General features: G+C 34.4%; 1 protein-coding gene across 1 annotated transcript; it reads right to left on the bottom strand.

Annotated features, from left to right (window-relative positions):
* Positions 1-702: 702 nt before the first annotated feature.
* On the bottom strand, positions 703-10172 carry LOC11445522 (lysine-specific demethylase JMJ25). The gene is made up of 13 exons (XM_024775169.2): positions 9124-10172; positions 8888-9003; positions 8604-8703; positions 8381-8519; positions 8032-8095; positions 7211-7949; positions 5963-6292; positions 5244-5579; positions 2941-3013; positions 2750-2835; positions 2234-2353; positions 1263-1322; positions 703-1062 (listed from the first exon to the last, which is right to left on the bottom strand). Exons 1-13 carry the CDS (start codon positions 10075-10077, stop codon positions 1045-1047), a joined length of 3135 nt encoding a protein of 1044 aa, XP_024630937.1. The 5' UTR covers positions 10078-10172; the 3' UTR covers positions 703-1044.
* Between the last annotated feature and the right edge of the window lie 6984 nt (positions 10173-17156).

Here is a 17156-nt window from a genome sequence, read left to right as displayed (position 1 = left end):
ATAACATTTATTTTCTGCAGTCTTAACTCTCAATTCTATTAATTCCATTCCCCCTTCACAGTCCACTTTTCTCATGATGATAGCTCATCTAACTTGGATCAATCACAAGTTTTAAATGTAGTTTCATCGTCAGAGATGGATCGCGTTCGAAACATAATCCGCAATGAAATTATTGAGCACATGCAAAATAATTAGTATTGTACTTTAAATTATTATATCAATATTTTAGTACTATAATACACATTATGTTAGTTTTGTAATAATATTTTAATACTCTATTGCACTTTAAATTCTATTATCTATTTGTAATTTTTATTTTCATGATGTTAGTATTGTAATACCTTATATTTTAGGACTATATTGCACTTAATTATCTTAATTTAGTAATTTCTATTTATTTGTATTTAACTATGTCTATTTTGGTAATTATACATTCAAAAGTAATTTTGATCAAAACTATCCAAACAACAATCATTCTGTTTAATCAATTCTGCATTATTGCATCCAAACATAAATCAATTCTGTCAGAATCAATTCTGTCAAAATCAATTCTTTCAGAATCAATTCTGTCAGAATCAATTCTACACACCTCAGAACCAAACACACACATAGTTTCTTTCACTAAAGGCTCAACTGTACTTTATTAGTATTAGTATGACAAAAACATTCACAGGACATGACATCAAAAAAGCAATTCCCACATTTTGCAAAACATGCTGCATTAAATTTAAGGGCAACATAGAATCTCATCATCATGCATTCGGAAATTAATCGCATCTGCCGGTAAACTTGAATCAAACCAAGAATTTGATGTGAGCATGAACTAGCATCTAGGTATACGAGTTAGGGACACTTAAATACACAGCATTACAAAACAAGTCGGTAAATAATGTTTCAGATGTCCCAAATCAAGGTGCGCCAGATAAAATACAATATGGAACCATTCCTACAGTTGCTAAAAAGAACATGAGATTACCGAACGTAATCAACTAACTAAAAAAATGTACATTCCCAGTTGGATTTCTAACATATGTTTACACTGGATCATTGGTTTCTCCAAACCTGTAAATTGAATACATCCATCAATTTCATGAAACACACACAATAAATGCAAATTTTAAATCGCGAGCCTAGAGAATCGGACAAAAGAATGTGTACATGAGATATAATCTACCAATGCCTTTGAGAGCAAAGCAGTATATCAAGAAACACAAGTATATCAAATTCATAACCAAAGGGAGAGGAAGTTTGCAATCAGTAACCTTTGTTTTCTCCAATTTGTTAACCACATCAAGCATAGCATATATAGTCATTTTCTTCACCTGTTACCAAAGAAACAGCAACAATCAGGAAAAGAATACATAAATCCCAATAAGCAACTGTTGACACGGATTAGTTTACATATTACTTTGCTATTCTCACGATTTGTTTCTCTATTCTATTAGGATTAAGAGTTTTGTATCCTTATAAATACCAGTCGCTGCTCGCTGATTTAGTGCTTAATTTTTTGTATCATGAATCATAATTATACAATGGTCTTTATTCTTTCTCTCCGTTCTTTATCTAAAACCCATAACTTTAACATAAGCAGTACCATCCTCCAAGACCTGACTCCAACACATGATTGCAATCCTAAATTAGAGTTGTTTGCATATTTTGAACAATACTAGATAATACAATAAAGAAATAAAAATACAAAATCAACAAGAAACCTTTATGTCTTTACTAGAGCTTTTAGTGATTTTCAAAGAAAAATAGCAATTGAAAGTACAAATTGTCTACAACAACCAAACCTTATCCTGCTAAGAAAGTACAGATTGTCTACGGACAATAAAAAAAACAAAGCATTTTTTATTTTCCCAATCAATTTTTATATAATTAATATGTTAAATTACAATTTATAGAGTAAACTAATTATAACATTGTAGTTTATAATCTACAGTCTCAGTGGTAAGAAATGTCCAATTCAAAAAATTTAAACAATATGTCAGGATCAGTTAGCAGATATCAGTGTTTCAATTTGGATAATCGTTGTATAACAACAGTACCACACATTTGGAGACCTAAAGCTCCCAATAAAGACGACTTGTTCTAGTAGGTTTAGGATAGAACAACTATTAAGCTACAGTCTAAAACTAAATCCATTTGAAAGCAACTAATGCCAAAATAGGAAATGCAATATATCAACACATATAAACAGGAGGATAGAATCAAGATTAGTAGTATAACAGACCTCCAAGCTGTCCTTGGTGGATCTGTGGTTTATCGGAAGCTTACGGAATTCCTCAGTCAAACGGAAGCACTCGCCAACATTTTCAGGTGAGACAAAATCAAGTCCGACCTTGATGCATGACTACAAAAAGACGGTGCATATATTGACATTAACACAAACATTTCAAGCAACGATTAAGAGAAAAGAAATCGGGACATAAAAAGTGTGCAAGTGATAAATGGCCTCAACAATTTGCAAGAAATAATATGTTCAACCCATCATGCTGATATTGTATAAAAAAAGTCATTGCATTTAATATTTTTAAAAAAACTGACATATGCTCAATACGTTAAATGATAACCATACTGATTCAAGCTTATGTGGCTACGAGGATGAAATATATCAGCAGAGTTGACTAGAAAAACATACAAATATTGTACTAAAATTTAGGAATCACATTCCTAGAGAAAATTTGTAATCTTAATAAATTTCTAGGAAAACAAGGAAATTCGAACCATGCATGTATGTAGATTTTACCTTTAGATTTCTGACTTGGTGAGGACAACCGGCAGGAATGAAAACAGCATCTCCTAGCTTCTGAATAAAAGTCCAAGGCTCGATTCCTACAAGTCAATGGTGACTGTAAAGTGTCAACAAAATGGTAGAATTTAATTGATCAAACCAGCCCACTTCCCAAAAAACATACGAAAATAATAAACATTACTAACCATACTCCTCCTTAAGTTTCCTCTTATGCTCTCGAGTCAGATAAAAGGTCTGGTCATGGATGGGATGAATAACCTACATTACCAAAGGCTATGTCCATCAAGATATACATACATACTGACTGAGCGAGCATCAGACTAGCCAGTCCTCTATATGCAGCAGCAATCGGCTGCCAAATACAGTTCAAACTATTCTTACCAACCAATGACTTTTTGGACTGGTATCTATATCTATAATGAATTTCCTTTCTTTTTGGTCATTGAACTGAAGCATCTATTCTTATTATAATGTAAGGTCCATAAATTAATAAACCAGTCAAACAATATATAATATGTGTAAATACCGATAATCATATCTGTTGGATATTTTGTTTTATTTGAAAAGTTTGAAGACTAAGTACCACAATGGTTAGTGGGGAATATAAACATTTTTACTTTATTTATTTAAACCCCCACCAACTTACATTTTGGATTAAGTGTGTTTCATTCTTTCATACAAACAAAGCTTCCTCTTTTTCGTCTTTTCATGAGTTAACAATGAGAGTTCTCTCATAGTTCTGTTGCCCGGGAGATTCCCAGAATTGTGTTTCATTCTTTCCTACAAACAAAGCTTCCTCTGCTTCATCTTTTCATGAGTTAACAATGAGAGTTCTCTCGTAGTTCTGTTGCCCTGGAGTTTCCCAGAAGGGGCTATTGAATCCTAAGGATTTTTGTCTTATGCGCGAACAAATCCTTGAGGATGTGTGTCTTCATTGCCTCATGCTTATTTATTCTTATAATTTGGTCTAGGACTAACTGGATTTTACAAAATTAGCTTGTAAGGTAATGATTGCCTAAGCTTTATAAGACTACATGGGCCAGATCTCTAGTCGATGTGGGACTCTTAACACTCTCCCTCACGCTCAGGGAAAAACACCTGAAGAGCGGATGATAAATATGGAATAACATGGATCTCGACACACTCAAGGTAAGCAAGATCGAGATCATAGACAAGATCGGGGCAGGGTGACAGTATTGTGAATCGCAGGATCATAACACGGATCGGAAGATCCTACCAAATTTATAGTATACTGCTTATAGATTTAAGTTAGTAAGAAAACAACTTCAAATGACAAAAATTACTTAATAAAAAAACATATTGGGAAGGTTTCACAAATTATTGCTTAGTGGTGTATTGGGAAGGTTTCCAATATAGTTATTGATCAATTATAATTAATAAATATTTGGTATAATAGGGAAAAAAAGATCTGTTTCATTCATGTGGCAGGTCAATAAACGCATTTTTTGAGAAGGTTTACAATACAATTAATTAATAATTAATTTTTTTAGGAAGGTTTTCAATACAATTAAATTAATAATTAATTTTCGTATTTTAGGAAGGTAAAGATTGCATTACCAGATAAGCACTACATAGGACATATCACTAGTCAACGTGGGACTCTCAACCAACCCCATCATGCTGAGGACTAGGCATCTGAAGCATGGATAATGCAGGTGGTATAACATGGATCTCAACATCTATTTTCACAATTTTTGTGTTAACCCACGGGTTCCTAGGGGAAGGGCCCCCTACTAATCTGGAGTTTGGCTAGGAAGTAATTAAAGTGTTACCAACAATTACTTCACCCAGGAATCGAACTCAGATTCTTTTGAGGGAGGGAGGGAGACTATTCCTTTCTTCAGAGGTTGAATTGTTTTCTGTATTGTTTCTTTTGTACTTCCTGTTCTAATTTTTGGCACCTCTTTAGCTGATTACTAGTTTAAAAAAAATGCTCAATAAAAAAATAACTACTCACAACTATTATGTTTTACTAGCTTGATGCTTCACTCAGTCCTTTGTGACATGTATATTTGATAAAAAAAATGTCTGAGCTCAGAAGAAAATGAAAGATGGTATCAATTTTATCATGGTGCAATCCACTTAATAAATTTGTATTAAAATAAATGAGTGTTGTTCAAATGTAATGATATAGAGTTATCAGTGGGGTCCATTGAGTAATTTATTTCGAGGTGCTGGGTTGGAGGAAGATATTGCTTGTGAATATAAAATATATATATATATATATATATATATATATAAATGAGCGATGTATAATAGAAGGATCCACTTAAGAACCCAAATGGAGAAACCACTATTGTGAATACCTATTTATAGGATAAATAGACTCGATCTTAATTAATTAGGGAAATGAAGAACAAATAATAATAAGTAAAAGATATGGAATTTAATCCTAAAACATAATCTAAGATATGCCAATATTGAAAACAAGATCCTAGAAGATAAACCAAGATGTTAATAATTTTACCTGCTTTAAAGGAGAGCAATGGACATGCCTGAACTCTTTGAAATGCTTCTTTAAATATTCCTCCAATTCAGGTACATCCTCTCTCCGAAAAATATCCCAAAGAGCACCATCTAAAGAATCACCCCCATTTTCCATAACTCGAACACTATTTTGCTCGTCTGAAACATTTATGGAAGAAGATGAATTATCAAACATGTCAACGTTGGTCTCTCCATCTTGATTATCACCATGTAGCTCCCTCTTGTCTTGCTCAAGGTGCTTTTGTGTCAGTTTCTCAATGGCAGCAATGCCCTCAGATTTCAATTTCACTTCAGCAATATGAGTCAACACATTTACCTAAAATTCCAAATTATAAAAGAAACACATTTCATTTTCGTCATAATAGAGTATGCAGTAAAAGAATAATTTTTAAATTACTAGTAACAAACACACAAAGGTAAGTAACACATCAAAGTAAATTTCATTGAATATATAATCAAATGAAAGTGTTTTAGAAGAACAGTGCAACGAGAAAAAAATCAAGACATGTGCTTGAAACTACAAGCCAAACAGCTCATAATGCATTGGCTTACAAAGACATTGTATATATCCTAGAAACTCTGCACCTTCCAATATGATATCCAATTAAAAAGTAACAATATAAACATTTAAAAAAAAAAAACAAATCACAAGACATTCTAGAAAAAACAGGCCAGGAAAGACAGAGAATTGAATCATACTGCATCAGACATATTACAGTGGAGCTTAGTCACAGAATCACCACGTCCAAGCTCCTGAGCAAATCCATAAGCAATATATGTTTTTGGGCCCATGTCTGGCTTTAGAACATTTTCAGGCAACTTCACAGCAAGGTTAAGAATGCCTTTGAAAGGATCTGTATATTCTTTATACGGCAAGGAAGATATGAACTCAGCACAATGACGAGGCAAACTTTCCCTAAATAAATTAGAAGGAGGCCAATCTTTCAATTTCAAAACCTGAGGCCAATTAAGCCAATCTGGGCGACCATTTGTGTACCCAGTAAAGAATTGGTGCACATTAATATTTCCCTGCATTCATTCAACAACTCAAATAAAAATTGCAGAAATTACAGGCAATAGATGGAGGTGTCATTTAAAGGAAGAAATATATTAGTAAAACTAAGCAAATAGAGTTTTAAATACAACTAGAGAACAATATTTTCAACAAACTAGAGAACAATATTTTCAACAAGAGAACATAAAAAAGCAGTAAATCTTACCCCAACTTCAACTAGATGATCTGAGTATGCACAAGAAAAAAGAAAAAAACAACAATAGAAAAATAGAAACCAGAGTATGCAAGGGCAAGAAGAAAGTATCTGGGTAGATCAAGCAAAAAAACAGGAACACTAGAGTGCAAGAAATTGAGATACCTATGAAAGATAAGATGATGAGAAATTGAGTGAGACATGTGACTAAGAGAAAGACGAGCGAAGTTATAACTAAGGTTGTATAAATTAATGTTTTCAGAAAAGTGACTTGTAACTTACAATCCTGATTAGCAATTAGGTATATCTGCAGACAAATATATGTTCTGGTATCTCTTATAACCCAGACAGCAGACCATCTAGAAATGTTTCTTACTGAGCAACTGTTCACCAAAAAACAGTTGGAACAGTAATTTGGTACTCTCCAAAATCTTTTGAAGAGATTCAGGACAAGTATTACATATGAATTGAGTAATGGACAATCAAATACATTTAAGCTTTCTCCTAATCCCAAAAAGAAATAAGTACTCTCCAAATTCAGAAAACATGATGAAAATCAACTATACAAAAAAATTGCAACGGCTAAATTATTCCGTAAATGAATTAAAATAAAATAAGAACTAAGATTCATGAAAATGATATCGAATTTTAGCAATGAAAATGAAAATGAAAATTAATACAAGCTCAAGATTTAGAAATCGAACAAAAGTCATGCTCAAAATTGAGAAATTGAACAAACCTCACACCAATCTAAGCAATCAATTGCCTCCACATCCAAAAGTGTTTTGTGCTGGGTATTTCTTATCTGACGGAATGCACGCCACATGACAAGCGGTTCCCAGCTTAAACCAGTTGTACATTCAAGTACATTGCTGATAATTACAGGCTCCCCTTTGCTCCAGTGCCATTGAAAATGTCTTAAATCCTCATGACGTAGTAGATTTAAAGCTCTGGGGGAATACAAGAAGTTGTCACTGGAATCTTCACGGGAAGCTGCCTTCCTTGTGTTATTGTGTATATCAGTTGCATTCCTAACAGGCTTCAAACAAGAACACGTACTATCAAATGTCTCCTCTGCATCTTGAAGCCTAACTGTTTCTTCGAGTTCTTTCGCTTTACATACTAACTCAGAGATGCAATTTGGTGGAAGTATGCTTCTCAGTTCGAGGAAACCATGACCACAATCATCATCGGCTTTTGGACAGGGAATGCTACCATCACTATCTGCATGCCACCCGAATCTTGACCACTCACAAATCTCAGGCTGGGCAGCAGAATGAGGTTTATTTTTTTTTACCCTCTCTTCTTTTCCACCATGAAGATAATCACGGCCTCGGAAGATAAACTCAAACTCAATTGGATCTGTACCACCTAGAAGCTTCCCACAACGAAGCTCACAACAACAAAGAAGACAAATGTTAAAAGAGCATTCTGTACAGCTTCTGTGGTAGTCAAATATTGATGTTTTGCAGTTGTCACTACAAAAAGTGTTAAATCATTAGCAATATAGAATCAGAATAACTGGAGAAAAAAATATATATATACTCAGTAAGCCCCTACCAGTACACACGCTTATTTTTAGGGTAATCTGCGACTTTTACTTTTAGCTTAGAATGTGAGAGCCCTGCAATGTTCGTCCCAAAAGCAAATTATAAATTGGAAAATATATGAAACTAAGAAATACAAACGGAAAAACAAGTACATTAAATGTGAAGAAATGAGGAATCTCATATTCAGTACGTTAAAAATAGTGTGAAGCAGGATATCAATTATGTAAGTAATCCAAAAGAAAGAAGAAGAAAAAAGGAGCCATGAAGCATGGGCAAAGCAACACACATTAATAAAAGGATAGAGAAAAAAGCAAGAAGAAATGGACAGCAAGAAATGAGACTTTTGGACGAAAAAGTACCTTGTCTCTTTGCTTCTATCTCCTTCTCGACCATTTGTTCTTCATCCAATCGTCTTAAATATGGAAGAAGTTCTTTCACCATATACTTGGAGAGCTCGAACTCATGGTTGTTGTTGGTTTCTGTCTTCGTTTTAATTTCCTGTAGTGAACCAGATGATCACATTTCAAATGTAGAATACAACAAATCACATGAATAGTTAATCTTTAAGGGGGGAGATCTGACTTTGATAAGTGCACATGATCGCAAGCATGCTTTGCAATTGCAATTACCACAGCACACCGGACATGCCTCGGCAACTTCCTCCTCTTTCAAGTGAGGATACCTTCATAAGACAAAGCAAAAACATACACCGGTCAAAATTTCACCATCCACAATCCAAACCGATGATAATATTTTTTCAACATAATAATAACTTTATCCAAACATCCTCAACTATACAAAGTCTCATTCAATAACAAAGATAACCAACAAATGAGAAGGGAAAACAGAAGTGATGGAAGTTGTACCAATTGTTTAAACAAGGTATGCAAAATCTTTTCCGTTTGCATTTTGTGCATCTGACAACCCTGCCCTTGTCATTTCTCTGACATTGATGGCACATTAAGGACTCCTCTGCAATCCACTGTTAATTGAAAACAGAACCGCAATTACGTAAACACATGTAACGCCAAATTCAAACATATATATGTATACATACACACAGAATTGAAATATAATGAGCAAAGAGATCATGTGATGTCACCTTAGGATTCCGTTTGTTAATTTTTTGCTTCAGCTGTTCAATGCTTTTAGCTTTCACTTTTTTAAAGGTCCTTAAAGAATAACCTTTATTATCATCAGATAAAACATTACTTTCCAAATTCTTTTCACTGATCAGTTCATTCTCATCAATCTTAACTTTTTTACCATTATCTCCCTCTTGTTCATCTTCGTCATTTTCTTCAGAACTATAACTTACCTTACTTTTTCTACCAGGTTTCTTCTTCTCTGTCTTTGCATTCTCCTCCTCTCGTTCAGCTTCATCATTCTCATCAGAAACCTCGATTATGACCTTCTTCTTCCTACCACGTTTCCACCTCTTCTTCACATCCTCCTCCAAATCTGAAATGTAATCTTCCTTCAACGATTTAATCTTCCTAGGCCTTTCCCTCTTTCTCACACAACCAGAAGAAAAACCTCCTTCTTCCACGTCAGCACCTTCCCAATTGTTTTCGCTGACAAGTTCATTTTCCTCACCCTCTTCCAAACTATAAACTGTCTTTCTTCTTTTTCTACCAGCTCTCTTCTTCTCTTTCATGACATTTTCTTCACCCTCTTGTGCAGCATTGTTTTCATCAGAATCCTTAGCTGCCATGCTATCAGCTTCAACAGAACCATCATCGTCCGTCGACAACAACACCACCGTTTTGGGTCCAACATCCATGTCTTGTTTTCCTCGATCAGGAACAGATTCTTCAGCTACTTCCACCACGTCATCACGTTCATCGTCCTTCAACGACGCCGTTTCAGCTCCAACACCGATAGCTTGTGCCACATCACCATCCTCCAACGGTACCATTTCCGCGCCAACATTGGCAGTGGGTTGTGTTTCTCGATGATCATGATCAGGAATGGGTTCATCTGGGTCCGGGACGGTGAGTATGACTTTGATTTTCACTATATACGTGACTATGTCATTGTTCTCTTCCTCAGCCATTGAAATTTCAAATGCAGGTGAGCCCTAACTATCTATGCCGCACTGCACACGCCGAGAGACTAGAGCAGAGCCGAGGGGACTTGTAATTTGGTTTCTCTTTGTTTCATTGTGTCTTTCCGTTTTCTTTTTTCAAATTTCACTATTTCGACATTTTTTGCTTCAATACTTTGTTTGGATTTAGGGGAGTCATAGGCAAAAGAATTCAAAAGAAAATACTAATTATTTTTGTTTGGTACGATGGAAAGGAAAGATTAATTCTTGTGGATCCCACGTTAAAAATCCCTTCCACCCAAAATGAGAAGAAAAGAAAAGGGGGGAGGAGATAGTAAAACCAACGGTGGTCCACCCAAAATTTCAATTTAGTTTCTTGTTTGGATTGATTTTTTTTTTTTTGGATTTATTTAGTTGAGTTTATGTAAATAGATAAATCTTGTCAAAAAAAAAGTAATTACATCAACTTTTATGTATTTTTCATAAGTTTGTCAATGTCGTTTAGAAAAACCAATTTATAAAGATATAATATTTGTTACTGAGAACTTACAAATTAACATAAACACTTATTTATTTGCATAAGTTATTTTTCGTACGTTAAAAAATAAGTCAATCCAAACAAACCCCAAAGATGTTTGCAGTACACTTTGAATTTGAGTAAAAAATCATCTAATCCAAATTATACAGGGTGCGTGAGAAATCAATAGGGTGGGAGAAGAAGGACACTAAAGGTTTATACCCGTCCAAGACTTTTGCTCCCGTATGAGTTAGTCATTACTTCATTAACTCCAAAAGTCAAGAACCACGCCATCAAAGTAGAGAAATCCTCCTCACGGATACTTTAAATTAACATCATCCATTGTCGTCCGATCATGAAGCTTTTTTGCGGAGTGCTGCAAAAAGAAGATGAAAACTTTTCACCATTGTCGCGTCCTCCACCCACATATGCCCCATGTGTAATGCCCTATTTTAATTATTTGATTATTTTATCAAGTTTAGAGTCTATTTTTATGACTTATGTGATTTATATGATTTTTGTGTTGTGTTGTTGATTTATTAAGTGGCTTATTTTATTATTTAATAGAATAAGATTTAAAAATAAAATAATATTAAGTTGTGGGGGCTGTTTTGGAATTTAGAAGAGTTTAGTGGAATAAGTGAAAATAAGATAAAGTATGTTAAGGAAATAAATAGGAGAAACAAATGTCAGAATAGTTTTCACGTGAAACAAGTTTTTGGAGAAAAAAGGAGAAACCAAGAGAAGAGAAGAACCAAGGAGGAGAAGCTTTCGATCGATTAACCTAAGGTAAGGGTGGGACTAACCTTTAATAATTTTGAGTATATGATTCTGAAAATTGAATTTAACAGGTTGTGGCTTGTAGTTTTGGGAATTTGGGAAATTAGGGTTAGAAATTGCAATTTGTTGATTAGATGATAGAAACCCGTTGAATTAATGAAGAAACAGTGTTAAGACCTTAGATTGTTCATAGTACAATGATTAGAACCAGTTTTGGGGTTGGGTTGATGAAAATTGGGATTTTCGCTTGAAAAGTCGGTGTCTAAACGTTTTTGTAAATAAGGGATTGTGTGAGGTTTGGAAATCGATTTTTTTGGGTGGTTGAAACTTGAATTTTTCTGTAGATTATGATAGGGCTAAGTTTCAGGAACATGTAGGTGAAAACGGCATCGAAAACAGATTAACGGTTTGATTTTTATGAGCGAAAACGTGAGGGTTGAAAATCTGATGCTGTCTAGAGATGCTGAAAAAACCGTGTCACGATGGGAGACCAACGTGCCACGATTCTGTCACACTAGAAAACTTAAAAATGCAATTTTCTTCACTCCAATTGCTTCCAAACTTCTTCCTAAGTGTAGGGACTTTATCCTAACCATCTAAAGATGTTTTTAGGAAAGAAATAACTTTGTATAAAGGGTCTAATGAGTTCGTGAGTTGGTCTTTGGGGTAAGAATGAATGTTGTTTATAAAGGTATAACCTTTCAGTGAATCTAAACTAATATGATTAATGTTGTTGGTTAATTTAAGCTACATATATTATGTGGAAAATGTATGATATAGATAATACCGTTGTTTATATTATTCAAGTTGTTATTATTAATGTTGCTATGTTGCAAGTTGTTTATGTTGTTCTCTCTACTGTTGTTGATTATTAATATCATTAAGCTGCAAGTGTTGGTCTAAGTTGCAAAGTTGTAAGTTGTTGTTCCAAGATATTGGAGTCATATAGGTTGTTGAAGTTGTCCAAAGTTGTAAGTTGTTGAGTCCATGCATACTCATTTAAGTTGAGGGCTTGATGCCCTGTGAGCTTTTGCTCTTTAAGTTGAGGGCTTGATGCCCTGTGAGTATAATTATACTCTTTATGTTGAGGGCTTGATGCCTTGGTTGGTACCACATGCATGATTAAGAAGTTGTAGTTGCATCGTCGAGTCGAAGTCGCTGATGTCGCATTGTCGTTGTCGTTAATTTGTCATTTATCAATGAGTTGTTAACGAAGAACTATGAGAAGTATTAACATTTATTAATCGTTGTTGTTTATGTTGTTATATGATGATGTCTATGATGTGATGATTATGTTGTTATATGATGTCGTTTATTATTGATGGATTATTGTATGAATGTATATGATGTGATAAATATGATGTTAATGATGATCAGAAGTTGATTGATGATTTAATGAAATACTATATGAAGAATTATTATTATTAATTGATGATGGTTAAGTTGTTAAATGCATTTGACGAATTATATGCTTATTATTATTGAATGTGAAATCTCACCCCTTCTGCTTGGAAATGTTGCCTTTACAATTGGGTAACTTGCAGGTAATCAAAGTTAGTTGTTGAAGTGAGTGACTCTCTCACGTGTCGTCATAGGGTCGTTCTGATACGTAACGGGATGAGGAATCTTGCTTGTTTTCCATGTGTTACGTGTTTATTATGAATTTATGTTAAAGATTTGTTTAGACTGGATTTAATAAGTTATTTAAGTTGAAGCCGTTGTGCCAACACGAAGTTGAATTTAAATGTTTTCCGCTGCATTGAGATTTAAATTGATGACATGAGATGATTGAAATATATAGTAATTTTACTATATTTATATTTTAAAGAAGTGTAGAATCCTGTTTAGTTGTTTACTCTGATTTTATGCAAAAAAAAAATTCAAGTTAAGAAAACGGGGTGTTACACCATGCAAAATCGTTTCTAATGATTTGTTAACCCAACGTAAATCATCCCGCTCATCATCACATTGAATTGATTTGTGTTTAACGCAAAAAAATATCCATATCAAGCCAATTAAATTTTATTGCATCAAATAATATATTTGATTAAAACCGACCAAACTCAACTCATAAACACCGCCTTAACTGAAGTGTAGCATAAAAAAATGCAATGTAACAAAAAAAGTTGCATATAACACACAACAAATATGTAATTAAAAATTTCACAGCCAAAGTGAATGTAATTGAAAAAAAAAAAATTAATGTTGTAAACTAATTAAGGAATTGGAGTTGTGACCATTCATCCAACTTCTAGAGATTGTTGCACACATGCATGCAGCCGACACTTTTAGCTCATGATGAGCAAAGAAAACACAACAATAGGATTCAAATCTAATGGCATTACAACCAAAAATATAAGTAAAGATTGCAAACCTAAGTGTACATCAAGAAAAATGAGCAACTTCAAATGACTAGATCCTGGTGATGAAATTCCTCTCTATGGGGCTTGGACAGAGTGAGAACTCTAAAGTTCTTTTTTTCTTTTTCTACCAGCACTCTTCTTCTCTTTCATGACATTTTCCTCACCCTCTTGTGCAACATTGTTTTCATCAGAATTCTTAGTTGCCATGTCATCAGCTTCAACGGAACCTTCATCGTCCGATGACAACAACACCACTGCTTTGGCGCCAACATCCATAGTTTGTTTTTCTCGATCAGGAACATATTCTTCAGCTGCTGCTGCCACATCATCACCTTCACCGTCATTCAACGACACTGTTTCAGAACTAACATCGATAGGGTGTGCCATGTCATCACCCTCTCATGGTACCAGAATCTAGTATGAGATGTAACCTGACAAGGAACGGAAAATAAGAGAGGAAAAAATTATGGAATTAGATGAAGAATCGATGAGCCGATGAAGAAGAAGAGCGTCAAAGCCTAGATCACCATTTTGGGAGCACCATATTTACTTAATAAAAGTTTGACTTACTTTTAATACCCTATGAGTTTCTCGTGCGCCGTATTCAAATTATAAAATCTGAAATGTTTTAACGTCTTTTGGTCGTTTTATGGGGTGTTTACGTCATTCGGATTCTATAATCCGAACTACGTAGGGCGCTGATGTGAATATTAGGAAAATGTACCAAATCGTTTACCGTAATAAAGTGATAAGTAGAGTATCGTATCCATATGGATTGTCGTTTTGTCCAAACAATTTGCGTTACTTGTTTTTAGTCGACAATAAAATAAAAGAGTTAAAAGGTTAGAGATTTGCAATTTTTATCTGTTTGCAACATATCAAGTTATCTATTTTGGTTGCAGAAAAGTGGACTGTGATTCACTACAGTCATAGAAAATACTCAGTCACGCGGTCAAATAAACCTTTGTCGTCCGATATATTCTAAGGTTGAAATCTAATACTTTGCCAGTTTCCCATGTAAAAAGTGAAAAGACGCTTTCATAGTTCGTTCCTATGCTTCAACATAAATCTATTCTTTTGTTCCAATGAAGATACTCATGTTCTCTTGTTAATTCATTTCAACATAAGTGAATGCCAATTCATACCAGTTTACTCCATTTCATATTCTGATTCATGTCGACACACCTCCACATGGTGCCTCAACCGTAACACACCGCATCAATACATTCACTGTTTTCCATCGTTGTGGTACACCCATTCGAAGAAGAACGAACCATCTGAGTTAAAACAAGGGTCATTGCAATTGTGGATCGTTTTTCCAATATCGAATAATTGTGAAATTGAGTTTGCATTTATGGGTCATTTTGCCGATTGAAATTGAGTAAATGGAAAAACACATCACCAACAACCTTTGAACCTATCTAAATTAAGAAGGAAATGGAAGTAAAAAATGGTGTTTTCAATTTTTATTAATTCGTTTTGGGTGGACATGGAGAAGAAAATTAAATAATTAGATCTGAACTGTGTAATATATCCAATGGCTGAGTTTTAGTTGATTGTGGCATTTAACTGACTGTCGTGAATCACTGTCCAAAAAAGTAAGCAGCAGTCGTTAAGTTGCACTTGCTGATCAAGTGATGAGGCCATTGTGACGTTACTAACTTAATCGGTCGTTAAGTTGCACTTGCTGATCAAACGATGATTCTTATGTGTGGGGTCTATGCTATCTCAGTTGAATAGGTCTATCCCTCCAATGTTTGGTTGTACCTGTTGGTCACACGGTGATCCTTACGTGTAGGGTCTTACCTCCTAAAAGGTAATTGAAAGCATAGACTTAAATTGACATTCCAATATTTTCCAAAGGCAATGAAGGTCAATGTTCATGTAGGCCTACCATCTATGAATCTTAGGACACTCATAGCTCTCTCTCTCTCTCTCTCTCTCTCTCTCTCTCTCTCTACCTTACCAAGGGTTTAAGAGAATGGTTCTATTAGGTTTACTCCCTTGAGTCGCTTGTTTCCTTAATCACCAACTAGTTACATCCTAAGTATTAGTAATGTCACCTCCTAAGTACTTACTACTAGGGTCAACTCGCTTTTAGTATTTTTTGCTAGTTACCAACTAATTACTTCCTAGACATATAGATATTAATATACGAGATGTAAATATCAAGATATAAGCATCAAGAAAATAATAGCAATATTGGGCCATGTCACAACTTAAGTATCTAATCTAGGGTTATGATCCTTTGAAATAAACTATTCCTAGTAAAACTTGAAATTCCAGCACGTTAGTTCTAAGACGTTCTATGCGATGTTCCAACACCAGACACACAAATACGAATGTTGAGCTTAATGTCTCAACATCATGCAAACCAACATAAAATACGTAAAATTAAAAGACAAGAAAATAAAAGGCACATGAGAATTGTTAACCCAATTCAGTGACAAACACACATACTCTGGGGGCTACCAAACCAAGAAGGAAATCCACTAGTGTAGTCCTTATTCTAAGTTCTCATCAAACTCCTCGTTTACAACTCTAGACCTAGGACCTACCCGTCTTTATTTCAACCTAGGAACTCCTAGATCTGAGATCCAATCTCACTTCCCTCAAACAACCACAACCTCTATGATTATCAGATTATAACTCGATTTGGTGAAGTTACCTTCAAAGACAAACTACCTCCTTGCTTCAAAGCTTAGAAGTAGCAACAACATACAACTCAATAAAACAGTCATATACTTGCATCAACGTGATACAAGAAAGGCTCACAATTAACAAACTAAAACTCAGTCCTTATCATGTATCAAATCGATACATGAAAAGGCTCACAAATAACAAAGACTCAAAATCCTAAAAACTCTATCCTTTGAATGACGGCTTGAATGAATAATTAGGTCTTGAAGTCCTCAATATATACTGAATCAACATGGGCTAAATAGTCTTGATGGACTTCATAACAATGTAGATCCTTCAGCTGATCCACATAACAAAATCGTAACAAAAATAGCAACTCTTAAAAAGTAAGAACATCTTTAGGAACTGCCTAAAACACCACCAAGGAATCCTAAAATATTTTCTATACTTTAGGAAAAATCTCCCAGTTGATTCTGGACAAAAACACATTACTTGGTGAACAAGAATTAAGACGTGGTTTCCTTAATAAGATAAAGCGCGTGAAAATCAAGCCACACAAACAGGGCACACTGAACCGTGCCAGGATGTTGGAACTTCATATCCAACATCGTACAACATGCCAAGATGTTGAAACAACATATCCAACATGGTACATGAACATTTGTTTTAGCAATAATGAAGTCAATACACAAATATCCAACAAAACTTAATAGCGAACAAAAAATAAATAAAACATAAACGACATTAAATTAAATGAATATCCAACAAAAATAAATAAAGGTTCATCT

The sequence above is a fragment of the Medicago truncatula genome, chromosome 1 (assembly GCF_003473485.1).
Source record: "Medicago truncatula cultivar Jemalong A17 chromosome 1, MtrunA17r5.0-ANR, whole genome shotgun sequence".
Taxonomy (NCBI): Eukaryota; Viridiplantae; Streptophyta; class Magnoliopsida; order Fabales; family Fabaceae; genus Medicago; species Medicago truncatula.
This window is presented reverse-complemented; position numbering and strand designations above follow the sequence as displayed.

Coding starts and splice junctions, on each gene's coding strand:
- LOC11445522 (XM_024775169.2), bottom strand. CDS start 10,077: ATGGCTGAGGAAGAGAACAATGACATAGTCACGTATATAGTGAAAATC. Junction 3,014..5,243: donor ATTGCTCTCCTTTAAAGCAG/GTAAAATTATTA, acceptor TTGGTAATGTAG/GTTATTCATCCCATCCATGA. Junction 2,354..2,749: donor ACCAAGTCAGAAATCTAAAG/GTAAAATCTACA, acceptor GTCTTTTTGTAG/TCATGCATCAAGGTCGGACT.